At 33.5% G+C, this 21,496-nt stretch overlaps 1 protein-coding gene across 2 annotated transcripts in view; it reads right to left on the bottom strand.

The window, feature by feature from the left end:
• The window catches only part of lratb.1 (lecithin retinol acyltransferase b, tandem duplicate 1), a 38,606-nt gene that overhangs the window by 6,966 nt on the left and 10,144 nt on the right, over positions 1 to 21,496 (bottom strand). Inside the window, exons 10-20 of one of the 2 annotated variants that reach the window (XM_009306315.5) lie at positions 19,943 to 20,007; positions 19,406 to 19,512; positions 19,181 to 19,283; positions 18,997 to 19,096; positions 18,855 to 18,894; positions 18,701 to 18,752; positions 17,148 to 17,268; positions 11,906 to 11,989; positions 9,246 to 9,369; positions 7,639 to 7,729; positions 5,239 to 5,353 (exon numbers count right to left, since the gene is read on the bottom strand). In XM_009306315.5, coding sequence (XP_009304590.1) covers positions 5,261 to 5,353; positions 7,639 to 7,729; positions 9,246 to 9,369; positions 11,906 to 11,989; positions 17,148 to 17,268; positions 18,701 to 18,752; positions 18,855 to 18,894; positions 18,997 to 19,096; positions 19,181 to 19,283; positions 19,406 to 19,512; positions 19,943 to 20,007 — 980 coding nt within the window. In that variant the 3' untranslated portion in view covers positions 5,239 to 5,260. Of the gene's footprint in view, positions 1 to 5,238; positions 5,354 to 7,638; positions 7,730 to 8,547; positions 8,695 to 9,245; positions 9,370 to 11,905; positions 11,990 to 17,147; positions 17,269 to 18,700; positions 18,753 to 18,854; positions 18,895 to 18,996; positions 19,097 to 19,180; positions 19,284 to 19,405; positions 19,513 to 19,942; positions 20,008 to 21,496 lie in introns of those variants that run through there. The other variant, XM_021475956.3, reaches the window with a different exon arrangement.

Here is a 21,496-nt window from a genome sequence, read left to right as displayed (position 1 = left end):
AATATACAACACCAACCTAAACAATAGGCATGGGCCGTTATATCTACTTTTCCACATTGAATAATATATTTATATATATATATATATATATATATATATATATATATATTAGGGATGTGCGGAGCAGCCGGTATTTGTATTTGTATTTGTATTTGTTGAGGGGGGAAAAGTATTTGTATTTGTATTTGTATTCGAGTAAAATTCAAAATGGCGCAAAAATCTATATTTTTTCTATTACACTTCTAATTTACGTTATAGTGAAAGTATTGTTTAATTATACTCATTATATAAATTATAGACATGCAATATTGGTTGTTGTTTTTGAACATGTGACAAGAAATGTCATTGAAAAGAAAATAACATAGAAGTCATTATCTCATCCATGGTTAAACCAACAACTAATAAAATCCCATTGTGAATATTTTGAACCCCACCATCACTGTTCTTGTTGAAGGACACTGAATAGACAGAATAAAAACAAATAATACTTCAAAAAACTGTTCTTCTTCTGAAAGAACTTCTTTCCAATGCACAGAATTCCAAAAACTAAATTTAACTAAATAAATCTAAATAAAACCCTGCCTGGGAGATCTGGCAGAACAAAAGTATTCTATATAATGCTAAAAGATACAGCCCTGCTATTATCATCTGCCAGCCACAAAAAAGACACAAAGTTTGTTTGTTTTTTATGTTTGAAACTGACTTGCTGGGGCAGAATGTGGCTGTGTTGATGGTTTGGTGCTTGTGGAGGATTTAGCAGAGCATAGCTGGGCTGATTGAGGGGATTGATGCTTGTGGGGGGTTCACAGACAGTATCAGGAGAGGATGCTTTCAGTACATGTGATAATACATTACATAGAAGGTTGCGCAGTGGCACAGTGAGTACCACTGTCGCCTCACAGCAAGAAGGTTGCTGGTTCGAGCCATGACTGGGTTCTCCCCATGTTGGCGTGGGTTTCTTCCGGGTGCTCCGGTTTCCCCCACAGTCCAAACACATGCAATACAGGTGAATTGGGTAAGCTAAATTGTCCCTATTGTGTGTATGTGTGAAAGAGAGTGTATGGATGTTTCTCAGTGCTGGGTAGCAGCTGGAAGGGCAGCCACTGCGTAAATCATATGCTGGATAAATTGGTGGTTCATTCCACTGTGGCAACCCCAGATTGATAAAGGAACTTAGCCGAAAAGAAATGAATGATTATGCATAGGAGATGTTGACAGATGTTTAATATCTCTGCCGATTTCACTTTTGCACACATTATAACGTTACAGTATCAGTTTGTTTTATCTGCAGCACCACTGACTGTACAATTCTTCCACAAAGAACATGTTTTTTTTTTTTTTTTTGACTGGTGGAGGACCAAGAAATGGCTCAGAAGCAGTCTCACTCTTTTTCTATTCGGGTGCCCAAATGTATTTGAGGAGTTTCAAGTTAATAAAAAGTGACGGGAAGCTATGCTAAGGTTAACTAGCCTATAGCATATATCTTGCTGTCTGCAAAAGACAGTAATGTAGACGTACCATATAACTCCCATAAGTGCATACTATTCGACACAACTGCACAAGCATCGTTTTAACCTTTATAAACGAACGTTAACGTTACACTGTCAACAGTCTATTGTCTAAATTACCGCGCTAACAGAGCTAACGTTGCGTAAACAGAGCACCCGGTTGCAAACTTCCCGATCCCGATCAAACTCCGCTACAAGTTTATAAATTGCATCTGGAACCCAATTAAGGTACAAAAATCTATTTAACAAAAATAGTGATGCAGATAATATTTTTTTTCGCTCAGCCGAGCCTTCTCTGTCTGTATCTGTGGAGAAGATTGTACCAGACACCTCCGCCCCGCCCTCCGACTGAGCGTCTCACTCGCTCTCTCGCGCTCTCGCGCTCTCGCGCTCTCTCTCTCTCTCTCTCTCTCTCTCTCTCACTCACTCACTCACGCGGGCATGCACTGTGGTCTCATGAGGAAACGCTGCTTTTTGATATAGTGCTTTTCTTGCTCCCGAATACAAATAATTTTTCAAGTATTTGTTCGAAATAAGTATTCGTAAAAACACGCTATTCGTGCCTTTCCGAATACCGTATTCGGGTTCGGCTCCACCCTTAATATATATATATATATATATATATATATATATATATATATATATATAAATATATAAATATATTTTTCCCTCTCCGCTGTCGCCACTGCCTCGCATGGTTCAGGATTGGTAGAGCTACGCATCGATGAATTGGCTCTTCAGTGTTTGAACTCTCAGTAATGATTAAATCACACTGAACTGAGCTAAACTGAACTGAACTTAAACACTAAAAACTGAACTACACTGTTCCAGTTACTGAACCACACTGTTCCAGTTACTATGACCATTTATGTGAAGCTGCTTTGACACAATCTACATTGTAAAAGCGCTATACAAATAAAGCTGAATTGAATTGAATATATACATACATACATACATACATACATACATACATACATACATACATACATACATACATACATACATACATACATACATACATACATACATACATACATACATACATACATACATACATATATATATATATATATATATATATATATATATATATATATATATATATATATATATAATAATAATAAGCTGCCAGTACATTTTCTGTGATTTTACAGACTTCTTTCTCTACATGTTACTTTATTATCCATCATATTATTTCAAATATAAAACAATAAATCATTGTTGACTTCTGCTGTCTTCATTAGATTAGAGACACAGTTTTCCTCTGGAGATTAATTTCCCCTAATAACTTAATTAAATAGTCCTAACACACACACACAAAAAAAGTAAATATATCGAAGAAATAGAAAAATCACAAATATGAGCGCAAATGCATTTGCTATTTAAACAACGTGGTGCAAAACGTCAAAATTACTCTTGTGTCGAGTTGAAAATAGCAAACAACAATTGGGTCGGCTGTATGACAAGGCCCTAAGTGTATTGCTGTATTGTATATATATTAAAGGTAAATTTGTGTTTTAAACAAATACAAATTTTTATTATAAGTATAAAAATACAACTGAATTTTATTAATTATTAACTTAATTTAATAACCTTTTGACACGTTATCAGATTTTGTTGTGCTAATTGATTGCTAAAGCTTTTATCATGGGCCTAATCACGATGTTGACCTAAGCTGCAAAAAACACAAATTTAACAGGTATAAACAAACATTTGTTATTGCATTGGTTTTTTGTATATACATGTTCTGAGTAAATGTGTGTTTTAAACATATAAATTGATGATACGGATAATAAAGTACAATATATAACACTTTAATATAAAGTTTTATTAATAAATGTTAGTTTATGGATTAAAACCATCAGTCAGCCAGAGTGATTACAGTTATTATGTGATTAGTAGTAAAAAAAGAAATACAACTGAATTTTATTAGTCTTTAACTCCTTTAATAAAACAATTATAACCTTTCAATGAATTATTAGGCATTAACTAAAAAATGAATAACATCGCCTAAGATTAATAAATGCTTTTGTAATTTTCATCACAAGTTTAGCTGAATTAACTAATTTCAATGCCAGATTAACATATGTAAGTGGTCATGTAGGAAAATAAATAGCCTATTAAGTCTTATTTTCAACAATTTGAAGTATCTGCTTAGATAAACAAATCCTGTTAATACAACAATCTGAATATTTCTAAAACGTCTCAAAGTTAAAATAATATTGATTGATTGATTTTATTTGACAATTTTAACAAAAATATTTAAACAAGTCCAGTCCTCGATAGTCTTTAAAAATGAACGAGCAAATCATAAATGAAGTGCAAACATCATCAGCTCAGCAACTCGGCACAGCAAAATCCTCAACTTCAACTGTAAAACACTTTTTAATTTTCCTTCTAAAAACACTCTCAATTTGAATCTCTTTAAAGTTTTGTGGGCAAAACATTCCAAGCAGCAGAGCTAAAGAAGAATTTCTACCTGATTCACTATTAAATCTATATGGGTAAATATCCCTGCTACACGCTCTTGTAAAACGACAGTGCACCTCACTAACTAAAATACATAATAATTAAGAGAATATTTTTGGACCATTTTCTTAAAAATCTTAAAAACGATCACTAATTTTAAAAATGTTACCCTTTTCCAAATGTAAAAAAAATACTTTGACTATAATGTTCCTTATTTAAATGTGTCAGTGGAGGTACTTTCAAAACAATTCTACCCAACTTATTTTGAGCCGTCTGCAATTTATTTTTTTATTTGTTTTTAGAACTATCGCAGTACAAAAAAGCTGCAGCATAGTCCAAGTATGGCTGCACCAATGCACTAGCTACATTTTTAAAAGTTTGGGTATCTAGGAGCTCTGCCTGTCTTGCTAAATTTTTTGAATGGACTATAACAGCCATCTTTTCGCACGTCAAATTACTATATAAAATGCAACCTAAATATTTCACTTCCTGTTTTGGAGTAATAATTCGATCCCCTACTTTTATCTCTGACTCGACACATTTTCTTAGTTTTACAGCTGAACCAAATAAAATAAATTCATGAATTCATTATTCCAGTATTTTGACCCATGTGCCTATGAAATCAATATAATGCTTTTACTTTTATCACGATATGTTACTGATTATCCCCATATCTCAATTTGACTTTTTAGTATTTTTTATGATGTTTTTAACGTCAAAATTCTTCTGTTTTAGTATAAACACAAACGGTAAACACAAACTCAGTCATCAGAGGAGGAAAAACCTTTTGCTCTCTGGCTTCCTGTGTCGACAGGGGTCAGAGGTAATGAGAGGACGTTGTGGCGCTGGACTTCAAGGGTTTATTGTTTTGCGGTCGCCTGAAAGACGTGGCCAACTCAACACAGCTAAGTGAAGGACGTCGTTCTCTAATGCTCTCAATGCATATCAAAGCGCTTGCGTGTTCAACAACGACTCACCAAAACTGGGATTCAACTTCAATCAAGTCTTTGTTTTTCTTCTCTCAGACAAAACACTGTTTTAATTATGATTTATGGTGCAGTTCATGATCACATATATTAATTATAACATTAAAAAGGCACAATAATGAGCTCACATTTTGATTCTGCGGAAATGCTTGCACTGTTAGTAGACAAACTAAACCACAGAAGGCATTGTGTACATTATACAACATTCATAATGCAATCCATCTGGGCATTTTCAAACACTATAAACCTACTTTTCTTTTGACATGTTCCATTACCTCAGCTTGCCACTGATATCTTTCAGTCCTCAACCCTTTTTTGATTGATTAGTGATTTTAAATCAGGTAGGCCTTGCAGTTTATAGTCCAGCAGCATTTGCCCGTAAGCTTTTCCCTGTAGAAACACACAACAACATATTTTAATACTACTATAACATTATTTCACACAATATGAGAATTGTTTTATACAACAGGACATTTTTGGATGTTTATTATAATATACAATAGCATTTAAGAGATTGAAATTCTTAAATATGTTTGTTAGAAAACTTCAAAATGCTGAAATGACTTCTTCTGCGTACTTATTACATTTTATACAACATTTCTGTCTGGTTCTTGAATCTGATTGGCTGATAGCCGTGTGATAATCTGCAATAACAGAAAAAAGAAACGTCCTCAAGCCGATGCACACCTTCCACCAGTGCCGATATACAGCAATATTGCAATGCTACTGGTGTGATATTGCTCATTTAAAATATATGCTTTTCATTTTAATATATATAATTCAGTGTTTCTCAAAATGGAATTATTAGAATTAACATATTTCATCCATAACCTACATAAGATAAAAATAGTTTTTAAGATAATAATATTTAATATATACTTAATATTTAATAGCTACATAAAAAACAACATGCAAATAAAAAGTCATCAGCCTTTCATTTTTTCTCCATTGGATTGTGACCCCTGGGGTTATTATGCTAGATTAATGCCACAGCAATAGTGTTAGTTGCAGCAGACTGATTTTACGGCCCAATGTTAAACTTTGGAAGCTTTACGGCACTCATACATTAAAAATAAAGCCCATGACGGACTGATGGTCTTCAAAATTATACTAAGAATATTCTCGTGCTGTAAACATTGTTCCCACCATTCTCATTAAATGAGGTTAATATTAAACTAAACAAACGAATAATGACTAATAAAATTATAGGGTTATATATACATATACATGGACTGCTGCATTTTTTGTGTTGTCAATATGTTTGCGTTTATATAGTTCCTATTGGTGTGTGTGTGTGTGTGCACCATTGTGTGCAATATTTGTATGTTTATAACCACCTCCTAGCATAGTGATGGTCGCGAGTCACTGGTGTTTTTTATGGTCATGGGCAGAAAAGTTTGAGAAACTCTTACATAAATCGTTATAATATTCTGATATATTGCTCTAAAGCTGTATTATTTTTGGTGAAATCATATTATAAACACTTTTGTTTGGATTGTTTATGAATAGATATTTTTTTTAAAAAGCATTTATTTGACATAGAAATCCTTTGGAACGCTACAAATGCCTTTATTGTAATTTAAGAAAATGTTAATTGTGTGAACAAGTGACCGACTTCAGCCATAGCTTTAGGTCTATTTATAGTGTAGGGGGCGGGTCGCTTCAGAATCAAGAGAGCATTTGATAAGACAGGATCAAGTCCAAATTGGACAAGTGCAGCTTTTGTCATAGTTTTGGAGCACATTAGCTTAACCTTGAAGACACAATATGTAAGATATTTTTATTAAAACCTCCAAAACCCAGTTGAACAGTGTTATATATTTTGATGACTTAAGTTCTATCCCAAAAGTTTTGGAGAATGTTCAATTCCATAATAGTAGTCCCTTATTTATCAGGGGTCGCCACAGCGGAATGAACCGCCAACTCATTCATTTATTCATTTACTTGTCGGCTTAGTCCCTTTATTATTTCAGGGTCGCCACTGCGAAATGAACTGCCAACTTATATAGCAAAGCTAACTGGACAAACTGGTTGTGGCAGGAAAGCCCTTCACATGGAGGTAAGCGATGAGCCGGTAAGCGCCAAAAGAAAAGAAATGCAGCCATACGTACCTCTGGATACATAATTCACGCTCTCCAGAAACGTCCGCGGGGCTACATTTTCAGAATGAGCCTGGATTGTTTATTTTCTTTTAACTTTTGTCAACTGATAAAGTTTGTTCCTCGCCACTGTCGCCACTGGCTTGGTTTGGGACTTGTGGAGCTGCGCATCAATGGATTTGCTCTTCAGTGTTTGGACTTTCAGCAGTGAAATTTAACCCACACTGAACTGATCTAAACTGAACTGACACAGTTTAATTTGCTATAACTTCTATGTTCTGCTATGCTTTGGCACAATCTACATTGTAAAAGCACTATATAAATAAACATGAATTGAATTGAATTGAATTTTAATTGAATTGAGTTGAATTGAATACTGTGTCTTTAACACAGCTAACACCCAAAAACGTGGATTCCAGGGGGGCTTTAACGTTGTAAATTGCTAAACACCTAAGTAACCTCATTCCAAACTAAGTTCTTTCGAATTCCAAAAAGGTTGCAGTCACTGTGTTTATGTCCGTTTTACGAGTTTGCATGAATGAATGTGTAAGACGCTTGTGTGTGTGTGTGTTTTACCTGAGGGTCGCTGCGGAGGGACGCCACCCCTCCCCCTCCAAGTGAGTTGAGCAGAATGAAGTTCAGACCGTGAATACCAGGCAGCTCGTACCTGAAAGCCACCGCAAACATGTGAAATACGTTATTTTAATTAAGATCACCTCCCAGTTTTCACACATCTGCGCATTAGCTCACAGCACACTCTCACACAGTCCGGCACCTAGACATCTCAGACCTCAGCATGAGGTGGTCCTCATTAGCGGCACCAAAGGAGTTTTACCCAACCCATAAAACTAGAGACTTGCATGCATTCTCTTTACCCTCCCTCCCTCCCTCACAGTCACACTCTCTCACACACACTTACACGCATACGTATACATGGTTTACAGGGACACTCTATAGGTGTAATGAATTTATTGCAGTAAAATACACTTATTATGGCTCTATCCTAGCTGTGGCAAAATTTGAATGTCAAAACACCAAGTTAAGTATGAATTTTAAGAGTTTCGAATAACAGGGACTTGATGTGTGTCCCTGTAAACCACCTTAAAAGAGTATTAAATACCCATGCATTATATAACTCACACACTGTACACATGTTTATTTTAGTGAATTGTGGCTACTTCCTATAGATTAACATTGCTTTTATAGAGTATAAAAATTGTATTTTCTATTGTCCTACCCCTACCTTATCCCTAAACCCAACCCTCACAGAAAATGGTGTATCATTCTATATGATTTATAAGCTTTATGAGAAATGGCGACATTAGCAATGTCCTCATAATTCACAATTGCCTTGTAATACCTGTGTAATACCCATGTCATTATATACATTTGTGTCCTTATTTGTCACAAAACATGCACACGCACACACATTTAAAAAAATCTGTACAGATTTTGTTGCTTAATTTGTTTATTTTGTGTTTATTTGTACTGAGTCAAAAGACCACGTTAAGTATGTTTTTTAAGCATTTTGAACTTGATGTGTGTCCCTGTAAATCACCTTAACAGAGTACAACAAGGTCATACCCATGTCCACAACTTTGTGTCACTGAATAAATCTTTCCACCAATAAATCTGCACAGAAACACACACACACACACGCAGGTTGATTTTTGTGAATTGTGGGGACATTCCATATATTTCCATTGTTTTTATAGAGCACAAAATTTATTTTCTATTGTCCTACTCCTACCCTATCCCTAAACACAGCCAACACAGAAACTGTGTGTAGTTTTACTTTCTGAAAAAATCAGTTTGATTTATAAGCTTTTTGAGAAATGTAGACATTAGCAATGTCCTCATAATTCACAATTGCCTTGTAATACCCATGTAATTACACACATTTGTGTCCTGATATTTAACAAAAACATGCACACACTTTTTAAAAAATCCATACAAATCTTGAGTAGCCTATTTAAAGTTTATTTTGTGTTTATTTTACGTTAGATGTTGTAACTGACCAGTAATGATGTCCTTAAGTACAGGCTTGTAACAAACTGTAATGTGTGTTTTATGATGATCATTTTTAATTACTTTCCTCCTCTTCAAACTAATGAGCTATATCTTTCACCAGTGTGGTGAGGTGGAAAGAGGCTTACTAGCACATTTCTTAAATGTCGTCTTACCGTATGACGGAGGGTTGGCCAGTCTGATCCTTTCTGATTAAATGTTGGAAATACTGCTCCACGACCTCAGCAGTTATAAACTTCTTTAGATATGGGAAGTACTGTGGGTGTCTTGCAATAACACCTAAAACAGAAATTAATGGTGTTTTAAATATAATTACGCACTTGGATCATCATTATGTGCAATATTAACTGTTAATAATAGAAATATTAGCATGATGCAAAATGTTGTTACAAAATGTATGTACCATTTAAAAAAACCCTGAGACTATGGTCAAAAAACAAAAAGCATGGCAGTGATTTTCAAATTAGACAATTTTAAATTAGCTTTCAACCATGGCAGTATATTAAGTTTTTACCACAGTATACTTACTGTACAGTATATTAAGTGTTTACCACAGTATACTTACTGTACAGTATATTAAGTGTTTACCACAGTGTACTTACCACTGTACAGTATACTAAGTGTTTACCACAGTATACTTACTGTACAGTATATTAAGTGTTTACCACAGTATACTTACTGTACAGTATTTTAAGTGTTTACCACAGTATACTTACTGTACAGTATATTAAGTGTTTACCACAGTATACTTACTGTACAGTATATTAAGTGTTTTCCACAGTATACTTACTGTACAGTATATTAAGTGTTTACCACAGTGTACTTACTGTACAGTATAATAAGTGTTTACCACAGTGTACTTACTGTACAGTATAAGTGTTTACCACAGTATACTTACTGTACAGTATATTAAGTGTTTACCACAGTATACTTACTGTACAGTATATTAAGTGTTTACCACAGTATACTTACTGTACAGTATATTAAGTGTTTACCACAGTGTACTTACCACTGTACAGTATACTAAGTGTTTACCACAGTATACTTACTGTACAGTATATTAAGTGTTTACCACAGTATACTTACTGTACAGTATAATAAGTGTTTACCAAAGTATACTTACTGTACAGTATATTAAGTGTTTACCACAGTATACTTACTGTACAGTATTAAGTGTTTACCACAGTATACTTACTGTACAGTATATTAAGTGTTTACCACAGTGTACTTACCACTGTACAGTATACTAAGTGTTTACCACAGTATACTTACTGTACAGTATATTAAGTGTTTACCACAGTATACTTACTGTACAGTATAATAAGTGTTTACCACAGTATACTTACTGTACAATATATTAAGTGTTTACCACAGTGTACTTACCACTGTACAGTATACTAAGTGTTTACCACAGTGTACTTACTGTACAGTATATTAAGTGTTTACCACCGTATACTTACTGTACAGTATAATAAGTGTTTACCATAGTATACTTACTGTACAGTATATTAAGTGTTTACCACAGTATACTTACTGTACAGTATATTAAGTGTTTACCACAGTGTACTTACTGTACAGTATAATAAGTGTTTACCACAGTATACTTACTGTACAGTATATTAAGTGTTTACCACAGTATACTTACTGTACAGTATATTAAGTGTTTACCACAGTATACTTACTGTACAGTATATTAAGTGTTTACCACAGTATACTTACTGTACAGTATATTAAGTGTTTACCACAATGTACTTACTGTACAGTATATTAAGTGTTTACCACAGTATACTTACTGTACAGTATATTAAGTGTTTACCACAGTATACTTACTGTACAGTATATTAAGTGTTTACCACAGTATACTTACTGTACAGTATTAAGTGTTTACCACAATGTACTTACCACTGTACAGTATACTAAGTGTTTACCACAGTATACTTACTGTACAGTATATTAAGTGTTTACCACAGTATACTTACTGTACAGTATATTAAGTGTTTTCCACAGTGTACTTACTGTACAGTATATTAAGTGTTTACCAAAGTATACTTACTGTACAGTATAATAAGTGTTTTCCACAGTATACTTACTGTACAGTATATTAAGTGTTTACCACAGTGTACTTACTGTACAGTATATTAAGTTTTTACCACAGTATACTTACTGTACAGTATATTAAGTGTTTACCACAGTGTACTTACTGTACAGTATATTAAGTGTTTACCAGTGTACTTACTTTACAGTATATTAAGTGTTTACCACAGTATACTTACTGTACAGTATATTAAGCTTCGACCACAGTATACATACAAATGAGCTAAAAACAATTTCCAGGAGTATCCTAATTTATTTTATATTTATCTATTTTATTTACTTGTATTTATTATTCTATGATATAAGAAAACAGACGTTTAGATAGAGAGACAGACAGATATTTATACACAGTACAAGTTTGACAATCAACATCAATATGAGAAAAGCTAACAAATGATGTCCTCAAAACATTAATAAAGAAAGCAAAATCAACACAGACTCTCAGTCTACTGCGGATGAAATATAAGCACCCGTCACAGTGAAGATGAAGTTAAGACTAGGGCACGCTGCCACATCACAAGAGAGTGTTGCCTTTTGGGCTGCAGACAGTGAGCTGCGATTCGCGGTTTGTGGTTAGAGAACATGGGTTGACCCAGAAGTTTCCCAGCATTCACTGCCAGAAAAGCTTTTTTTTTGGTGTGACACGGACATGTAGTAAGCAAGTTGCCTCATGGTGGAAATATTATTCAGTGCGTGTGAAAGCACATGGGGAGACACTTACCGATGTTTGCGGAGTCCCCTTTGTCTCCGCTGCGCGTGTATGCTAACTCCTCCAGTCTGAAGGTATGCGGCCCAGAGGGCAGATCTTGAGGAGAGACAATTCGATAATTAAATTCAGCAGTTGGCAGGTTTAACTAGCATCTGATCCCATTTAAGTCATGGTCAGCCTGATCTGCTCCCTCATTTAAATTAGAATATGCAAATAGAAATCAACATTTCTTCTGCTCTTTAAAATTTGGAGTCGTTGGGCTTGCAAAAAAATGCTTTGTTTTAAGAGAAAGATTACATTTTTGGTAATATTTATACAACATCTTTGTAAAAACACTTACTTTGTTGTGTGAAAATATGAAAAATTGTATTGAAACATTTAAAACTTTGGATTAAACCTTCTTTAGGGCAAAGCATGTGTAAAAATAGACAGAAAATGGCATCTTAACAAACGTATAGTATTTTTTTACACTGATTTTACTATGTACTCTATATACACAGTAATTTAGAGCAAAGAATATGTTTGGCATAGAGTTTTATTTGAGACTTTAGAAAATAGCATCTAAAACCACATAGCAACACTAATATAGTTGAAGTCAGAATTATTAACCCCCTTAGATTTTTTCTTTTTTTAAATATTTCACAAATGATGTTTACCAGAACAAGGACATTTTCACAGTGTGTCTGAAAATATTTTTTCTTCTAGAGAAAGTCTTATTTGTTTTATTTCGGCTTGAATAAAAGCAGCTTTTCATTTCTAAAAAGGCATTTTAAGGACAAAATTATTAGCCCCTTTAAGCTATTTTTTGATAGTCTACAGAACAAATCATCATTATACAATAACTTGCCTAATTACCCTAACCTGCTAGTTAACCTAAATAACCTAGTTAAGCCTTTAAATGTCACTTTAAGCTGTATAGAAGTGTCTTGAAATATATCTAGTCAAATATTATTTACTGTCATCATGGCAAAGATAAAATAAATCAGTTTTTAGAAATGACTTATTATAACTAATATGATTAGAAATGTGTTGACAAAAAATGCGTTGATAGACTGCGCGCAATGTGTCTGAAGAGCGAGGAGGGATCCGGGGGTGATAAGGGTGCATGACTTATTTGAGGACTGGGAGGGAGACACGTGATTCCTGGGAGATTATCACTCGTTTGCGGGCATTATGAGTCCTGCAAATGCATAGAGACTCCCGGAAATTCTAGGAGGCCTGGGATGACTGAATATCACATCTGACAACTGTAGTGAAACACGATCCAGCCATTCAACCTTGATAAAGACGTGCACTGCTCTCTTTCTCTGGAGCTCTGAGAGAGAAGCGCAGCAGTGAACACCACTTGTGTCTGTGTGTGTGTGTGTGTATGTGTTTGGTCAAGTGATGTGCGTTTTCAGCGAACGGGGGGCTGTTCAGAAATGAAAGGTAAAACACGGTGTGGATGTGGATTATTTTTGTTCCAAAATGCCATTTTAACACTAAGATGTATTAGTGTAAACTGGGCTTAAGTGTGTATTGTTCTCGAGCGTGTTTGCGACAGGGGCGGGGCATCTGCGATGCTCGCTCAGCATTCTGTTGTCTATTGGCCATCGGCGATGGACGATGGCATCGTCTATTGGCTCAACCCTAGTTGTTACCTGTCATGACCACCAGCGATCTAACCACCAGAGATCGCTGAAAAACATTCATACTCACACGAACTACAATCCTGCCTCATAATGAACTACAGATTCAATCATGCAACAAACACTCACACCTGCTCCAAACTTCCACTGATTAGACACTCACAGGTGAAGCAGCCCACTGATTGATTTATGGACTATAAATGAAGCACACTAACTCACAATGTTGCTGAGACTTGTTATCTATTTAGTGACATTACAACGCGTTTTCCTTTGTCTTACTTTGCCTTGTTTTTGACCCTCGCCTCGTTTATTTGTTTTTCCTGTTTGCTGCCTGCCTTGTGACCATCTGCCTGTTAGTTTAACTACGACTCTGGATTGCCTGTATACATCTGTTTGCCCCTGTGTTTACCATTGCTTACCTGACCTTGCTAATAAACCTGCATTTGGATCCACACCCCTGTTGTCAGTGTCACTTCCCTGATTACATTACCACCCCGTTAAGAGCATAATTATGGGCGTTTTACGTTATAACTAGCGTGGTTTAAACGATGGATCTGCGACAGAGAAACTACAGGTTTTGGAAAACACTCTTCACCACATCGTTCTTTTCCCAAACAATGCATCATACTATGATAGTTCAGTCGCGAGTTACGTCGTTCTTTGGGAAACGCACGCCAGAGAAATACTCTGTAGAGTAGACTGATGGCATTTCATGCTGTTCAGCCCTATAATCTAAAAATGTGAGCAAAAATCACCTGTTTTGTCATAATTTTAGACATTATGCTAGAATCATTCAAATACTAGCTCTAAAGTGGCGTTAGTGAATGGGTTTCTGCTGTTCTGATGTCAGCTGCATTGCAATGTGGCTGTACATCGTCACATCACACAGTATACAGCCACATCACACTGATACTTCTGTGATATTGCTTATTTATTTAGCCTTCAGATAATGCACAAAATCTCAATGACCAAAAATGGCTTTTGTGGTCCATTTATGTTTCAAAGACAAAACAAGTGATTGATATACACTGACATGATTGTAGGTTTTGGGGTTAGCTATCAATATCAGCAGTGATGCTATTTATTTTCTCAGTCTAATTGTTTTATCTGCTCATCATTGGCTACATCACTATTAATCAGTTTTTGTGTCTCGGAAAAAATGCCCCTGGGCTGCTGTAATGTTAGAAGCCTCTCTGACAATCAGCCCTCTGTAATGCTCTAATCACCGTGGCTCCAGGTTCTCCTGTCTGTTTGTGTCTGTGCAGATTTACAAAGAAAGAAGAGTGAAACAAAGCAGGAAAAACAAGAGTCGGTTGCTTTTTATTGCATTCATTTGTATTTAAGTCCTCCTGTGTTTGTGTGCACGGCTCTTGCGTATTCGAGAATGAATGCGAGTGTGTGCGTAACAGTCAGCGCTTGCGTGTGCTCAAACACTAGATGCAATGAAAGGATGTCCCTGATTATTTCGAGGGTTTAGCAGCTTGTTTAGTGCAACTGAGAAGTGGCAGATAGATAAAGAGACTGGAGCAAACACTGCCAGGACACTACAAAGGTTGCGCCTTTCAGAGAGCCACAAGCAAAGGACTCTGGGAAAACAAGCAGCACTGGATTCCGGTGCAAGGCATCTTAGAAAACCTTCTCCGGGTAGCACAATCGCATTGGCCCTTAAAACAAGGCTTAAGCCCAGTTCTTTCAAGCAGAGTTTGTTGCTCAAACATTCCAATCACCTCCACCTTGAAGTAGGTCATATCAAACACTGCTCGCTTGTCTCCATGTGGAAATAAAAGAAGCTTTTTAAAAAAGTCATTAAAAAGGATCAATCGCATAATATGCTGATCTGAGAAAAGGTTTAAGAACTAAATCCTAGAGTTGGAAAGCACAAAAAAACTATTATTTGTAAAAGTATTCAGGCACCTTTGGAGCATATTACATAATGTTTTAAAATGGGACCTTATGTTTTTGTAATGCATGAACTACATTACCTAACAATGAGTAATGTATTCATTACACTATTAATTGTGGTTATTAACAATTACAAAGTTATAATCATTTTTTGTTTTGTTTTGCTAAGCACACTACTGGTCAAAAGTTTGGGGTCAGTAGGATTTTTAAATGTTTTAAAATAAGCTTCTCCTGCTCACCAAGGCAGCATTTATTTAATCAAAAACACAGTAAAATTGGGAAATGTTATTGCACTGTAAAATAACTGTTCAAAAGTAGTTTATAATTTAATTTGATTTATTCCAGTGATTTTAAAGATACATTTTTAACTTCATTACTCCAGTCTTCAGAGTCACATGATCCTTCAGAAATCACTCTATTAAATATTATTCTTATTCTTAATGGTAACAGTAATAAAAGCAACAATTACTGGTGTAATCATTTCATTTGAAACTACATACAATAAGAAAGCAGTTATTTAAAATATTAATATATATATTTAACAATTTAACGTTTTTTCTTATAATAAATGCCACCTTGATGAACAGAATATTTTTCTTTAAAAAAACATGAAAAAAAACTGACCCCAAACTTTTGACAGCTAGTGCATGAACAAATCAAATAATCGAATAATATTAACATATACATTGATTGACATTAATAATGTAATATGTAAATGTTTCAAATAAATACAGTTAAAGTCAGTTACGACTAGAAATGAGTTATTAAAACTAATATGTTTAGAAATGTGTTGAAAGAATCTTCTCTCTGTTAAACAAAAATTGGGGAAAAAATAAACAGGGGGGCTAATAATTCAGGGGGGCTTTTAATTCTGACTTCAACTGTATGTAATATTAAGAGTAAAAAAGTTAGCATTTTACTGCATATCATACTGTCATACTGTGTGACATTTAAATAAAATAAAATTTGAATTTAAATTGAAGGGTAAGTATGTTTCACTGTTAGTTAATCGTAGATAATGTTATTAACTAATGGAACCCAAACTACTATGGAATAGAGTCAAATCTAATTTAATTTAAATTTAATCCCAAAACTAATACTGTTTCTAAACAGTGGTTGCGTCTTATTAAAAGTGTTTACAAGTAAACATTTAGAAAATTTATTGCAATTAAACTATTTTGAGTCTCTTTTTGATCATTAAGGTTGTATTTATTATAAAAGACAGTAATACTGTTTTAAATTGTGACAATATTTCCATCACCATTTAATTTAATAATTATATCTTTTTTGAACATATTTTACAAAATTATTTAAATCTTACGATTTGGCCTTTTATTGTCAACTTTTGATCAATTTAAAGATGTTAAAAGAGGTCTAAAATAAAAAAATTGTCTTCCACATCCAGTTGATGTTCACCATTGACCTTTATGCATTTCCAAATCAGTTCGAGTTTAAATTCAATTCAATTCATCTTTATATATAAAGCGCTTTTACAATGTAGAATGTGTCAAATCCACCTTTAATCTATATCCTTCTTTCTTTTGTTCGGACACCAACATTAAAAATAAACCTCATACAGAAACAATACAGATTTGCAACAATTAAAGGTTGAAAAAAATGGCAGAATTTCCATTCTGGATGTGAACTATTAATTTCTCAAACTTTTAATATACCAGGTTTGAGTTTGTATATGTGTCATCTTATTTAACCAGTCATCAGATTACCTGTGGAAGATAGGCTGCTCTCCTCTGACCGAAGGGAGGAGTTGTGTGTTTCTCCTAATGAAGGCTCTGAAACTGCCTCTCTGTGTGTCTCCACATGCTCCCCATTCACATGAATTTGCACCTGAAATCACCAATTACAGTTCATTAGTTCACCTAATCAACCATATGAATACTTTTTAAATATCCATTTCCATAATCTTTGCAATCCAATAAGAGAGAGAATTTTTAATGCCCTTTTTGGCTTTACAGTATCACTATGATGATACATGGTATCAGATATTGAAATTGAACATAAATTGGTCAGGTTATTCAAGCCATCTTTCCATTCATCTTAAGACATGTATTTACATAAATACTAACACTGCATTAATTATTTATATACATTCATTTGAAATATTCTACCAAAGAATAATAATAATACTGCTACTACCTTGGTACATTTTAATCTCATAATTGTACTCAAAAAAGAATTTTGCTAAAAAACAAAAACAAAAAAACAATAGATTAAATGAATGAATGAATGAATGAATAAATTAATAAATAAACAAATATAAATAATGTAATTTGCTTAATTAATAATAATAATAATAATAAAATATAGATTAAATGAATGAAAGAATTATTGAACAAATGAATAAATAAATATAAAAAATGATTTAGCTAAAAATTGAACAATAAAACAATCTAGATTACATGATTGAATGAATAAATAAGAATAAAAAGTAACTTGCTAAAATAATTAACAATAATAAAATTATAGATCAATTATAAATTATAGATCATAATTAAATAAATAATTAAATAAATAAATAAATGAATGAATGAATGAATGAATGAATGAATGAATGAATGAATGAATAAATAAATAAATAAATAAATGAATAAATATGAAAAGGGTAATTTGCTAAAAATAACAATAATAAATAGATCTGGAATAAAATTAATGAATTAATGAATGAAAAAATAAATATGAAAAAAGTATTTAGCTAAAATAATTAACAATAACAAAAAGTATTCATCAAATGAATGAATGAAAAATTAAATGAATGAATTAATGAATAAATAAATAAATATGAAAAAAGTAATTTGCTAAAAAAAGAAAAATAAAAAATCTAGGTTAAATGAATGAATGAATAAATATATATATAAAGTAATTTGCTAAAATAATAAACAATATAAAAAATTTGATCAAATAAATGAATGAATAAATAAATAAATAAATAGACATATGAATGAATGAATAAATAAATAAACAAAAAGGTGATTTGCTACAAGTAACAATATTAAAAAGATCTGGATCAAAATAATGTATTAATAAATAAATATGAAAATCAGTAATTTGCTAAAATAATTAACAATAATAAAAAAGATCAAATTAATGTATGTAAAATAGTTCTGAAAAAGGTTTTTTTGCTAAAATATACTAACAATAATAAAAAATATTGATTAAATTAATGAATAAAAATAAAAAAATATGGTATTTTGCTAAAAAAAAATACAGTAATAAAAAATCTAAATGAATGAATGAATGAAATATGTAATTATGGTAATACCTCAAGATCTGATTTGGGATACAGGAAAAAGAAAGGCTTCAGCACTGGGGATCTATAAAGACAATTAGATGTTTTCAATTATTTATATGCAACATTTGCTGGTTCCTTTTTAAACAGTTTTTTTTTCTTTAAAGAATTACTAAGTTCCACACACATTCTTGGTCGCCCTCCTACAATTGCTGTGAGTCCTGGAGCTGTAGAGGGACAAAAAGAAATCAGTTGTTTTTAATGTTCTTTGGGTTTTAATGAACTGTGATCTGAGAATGGGATAAGACTTTGCTAGGGTATTTACTGACCCATGCCAGTTCCCGCTGGTGCGACCTCTCTGGAGAAAAACTCCAGTGCTTTCTTCTGCTTGTGATGGACGGCCATCCAAACCACGGCCTCACGAACTCCCTGCATAATCAAAAGCAGACTTCACAAACTGTAGGTTATTTGTTCTAACTGTAAATGAAGAGAAAACAGAAACAGCCAACCTACTGTATTGACTGCATGGGGTCCATATGTGTCCTCAGCACCCAGAACTTGAATATTGACTTCAGTATAATCCTCCAAACCCAGCTGTTTGAAAATTCGCTGGGTCCTACAGATGAGGATTCATGATGAAATGTTACTATAGCACTACTAACAACTTCAAATCTCATTATGCCTTAAAATGTGTTCATATTTGATCGATATGCAATCCCATAAGAATAAGCCCTCAACCTTTTGATTATGCTCTCCGCTGTTCTTCTAGCTTTCTCCACCGCTCTCGGGCCACCAACAGGACAAACTGCTGTCGCCCTGAACCCATCCATATATGTGGCGCAAACCTTGAGAAGACAAAATACAAACCATAACCAATCTTATTTGCATTAAGAATACTCACTAATTATTAAGAAAACTCACTAATTATTCTCACTCCAATTCCAAATAATTCCAAACCTTGATGAGTTTCCTCTGTTGAACACTAAAGAAGAAATTTTGAAGAAAGTTAAAAACCTGTAGCTATTGACTTTCAATAAAAGAAAAACAAACATTATGGAAGTCGATGGTTACAGGTTTTCAGCTTTCTTCCAAATATCTTCTTTTTGTTCAACAGAAGAAAGAAACTTAAGTTTGGAAGTGAAGGGTGAGCAAATAACAACAGACAAATAACAAAAAAACAAATAAAACAACAACAAAAAAACTTTTTTTGGTGTTTTTGGTGAACTATCCCTTTTAATTTGACTAATACCAAATCGGATTTTACAACTGACTAACCTTGTAGTCGCCTGATGGAGGCGATCCCTTGGCACCACCGACTTTCACGGCTCCGCCATCCACATCTAAACATCACAGGCAAAAAAAAAAACTGACAGTAAAATGGTAGCAGTAATAAAATAAATATTATAGTACTATAAGTGATCTATATAGTGCTCAGCATTATTGAGTACACCCCTTACAGGTCTCTCTTTTAAATTAATATTTTCAATAAGTTGCTTTACAATAACACATTGGTGCAGATACATCATATTAGTCAGAACCAAAGCCAAAACTAGAAAAAATCAGTACACCCAAATTAATGTTGGGGGTAAATATTAAAAAAATATTTAATAAAGAGAAAAAAATATCAAGAGAAACATAAACATTTTGTAGTTTATCACTTTTTAAAAAATAATTATTGTAGTTTTTTTGCTTGCAATAAACAATTTGAAATTATATTACTTTCCAATTTGAAAGATATTTTATATTTCTTTTCTTAAGCATATTAGTTGACCAAACTTTTATTTTATTTGATATAACTGTTCAATAACATAGTTTTGTTTAAAAGGTACCAAAAAAGATCTGCCATATTTACTTAGAAATTGATAAAAATATTCATTTTATAAAGGGGGTGTACTTATATACAGTACTGTATATATACATTAGTGCTGAGCTGTTATCGGCGTTAACATGCTGCGTTAACACGAGACTTATAAAAAATACCGCCGTTGATCTATTCTCAAAGTTGAGTTGGGAGCTGGATCTATTCTACGCAAACAATGATGACTTTCACCTTGATATTTTAGCGCGGATGTATACCTGACCAGTGAGCCGTCTGACAAAAAAGTGCCCTTCTGAATCAAATCAGCAGGATGCCTGAATTTAACTGCAGTTCGGCAGTTTCACTTTAACTATTTCAATTACGCCTTTGTGACAAACTGGGGTATTAGATGCAAATAAGGAGTAAGGACTGGTGAGAGTGTTGTGGAATTTAATAACGCACGCCAAATGAAAAGAAAAAAAAGGTACACATTTCGCAATGTGTGTGTGTTTGTGTGACGGTGTTTACTGATATCTGTGTTTACTTCAATAATGCCACTAATATATTCACACTCCATTGCATTTCTGTTCAGTTCAGTTATGACAGAAATAAACAGTTAGTAAACACAAGTACATCTTATTGAACATAATTTATTTTCATCACTAATTATCATAGAACAGTTGCTCAAGCAGTTTGTGATGCATTTTGGAAACAGGAGATGAGCCCCTGGTCTAATGCGCCACCTGGCTTGAGAAACCCGTTCTCAAAGACTTATTTTTTGGGTAGCACACATATTCTGGATGCCTTTGGCAGAGTTTAAATAAGCCATTTTAATCTAAATTAATCTAGATTAATTCCGAGATTAATCTAGATTTTAAAAAAATCTATACCCACCTATAATATATATACATACATATATACACACACACACACACGCACACACACACGTGCGCAAACCTGTAATTATTCATACCCCCGGCAATTTTTGACTTTACATTACTTTTATTAATTTGGAATTTTTTGACCGTAAA

Source organism: Danio rerio, chromosome 1 (genome assembly GCF_049306965.1).
Source record: "Danio rerio strain Tuebingen ecotype United States chromosome 1, GRCz12tu, whole genome shotgun sequence".
Classification (NCBI taxonomy): Eukaryota; Metazoa; Chordata; class Actinopteri; order Cypriniformes; family Danionidae; genus Danio; species Danio rerio.
The sequence above is the reverse complement of the archived record's forward strand: the minus strand, read 5'-3'. Positions and strand labels throughout refer to the sequence as shown.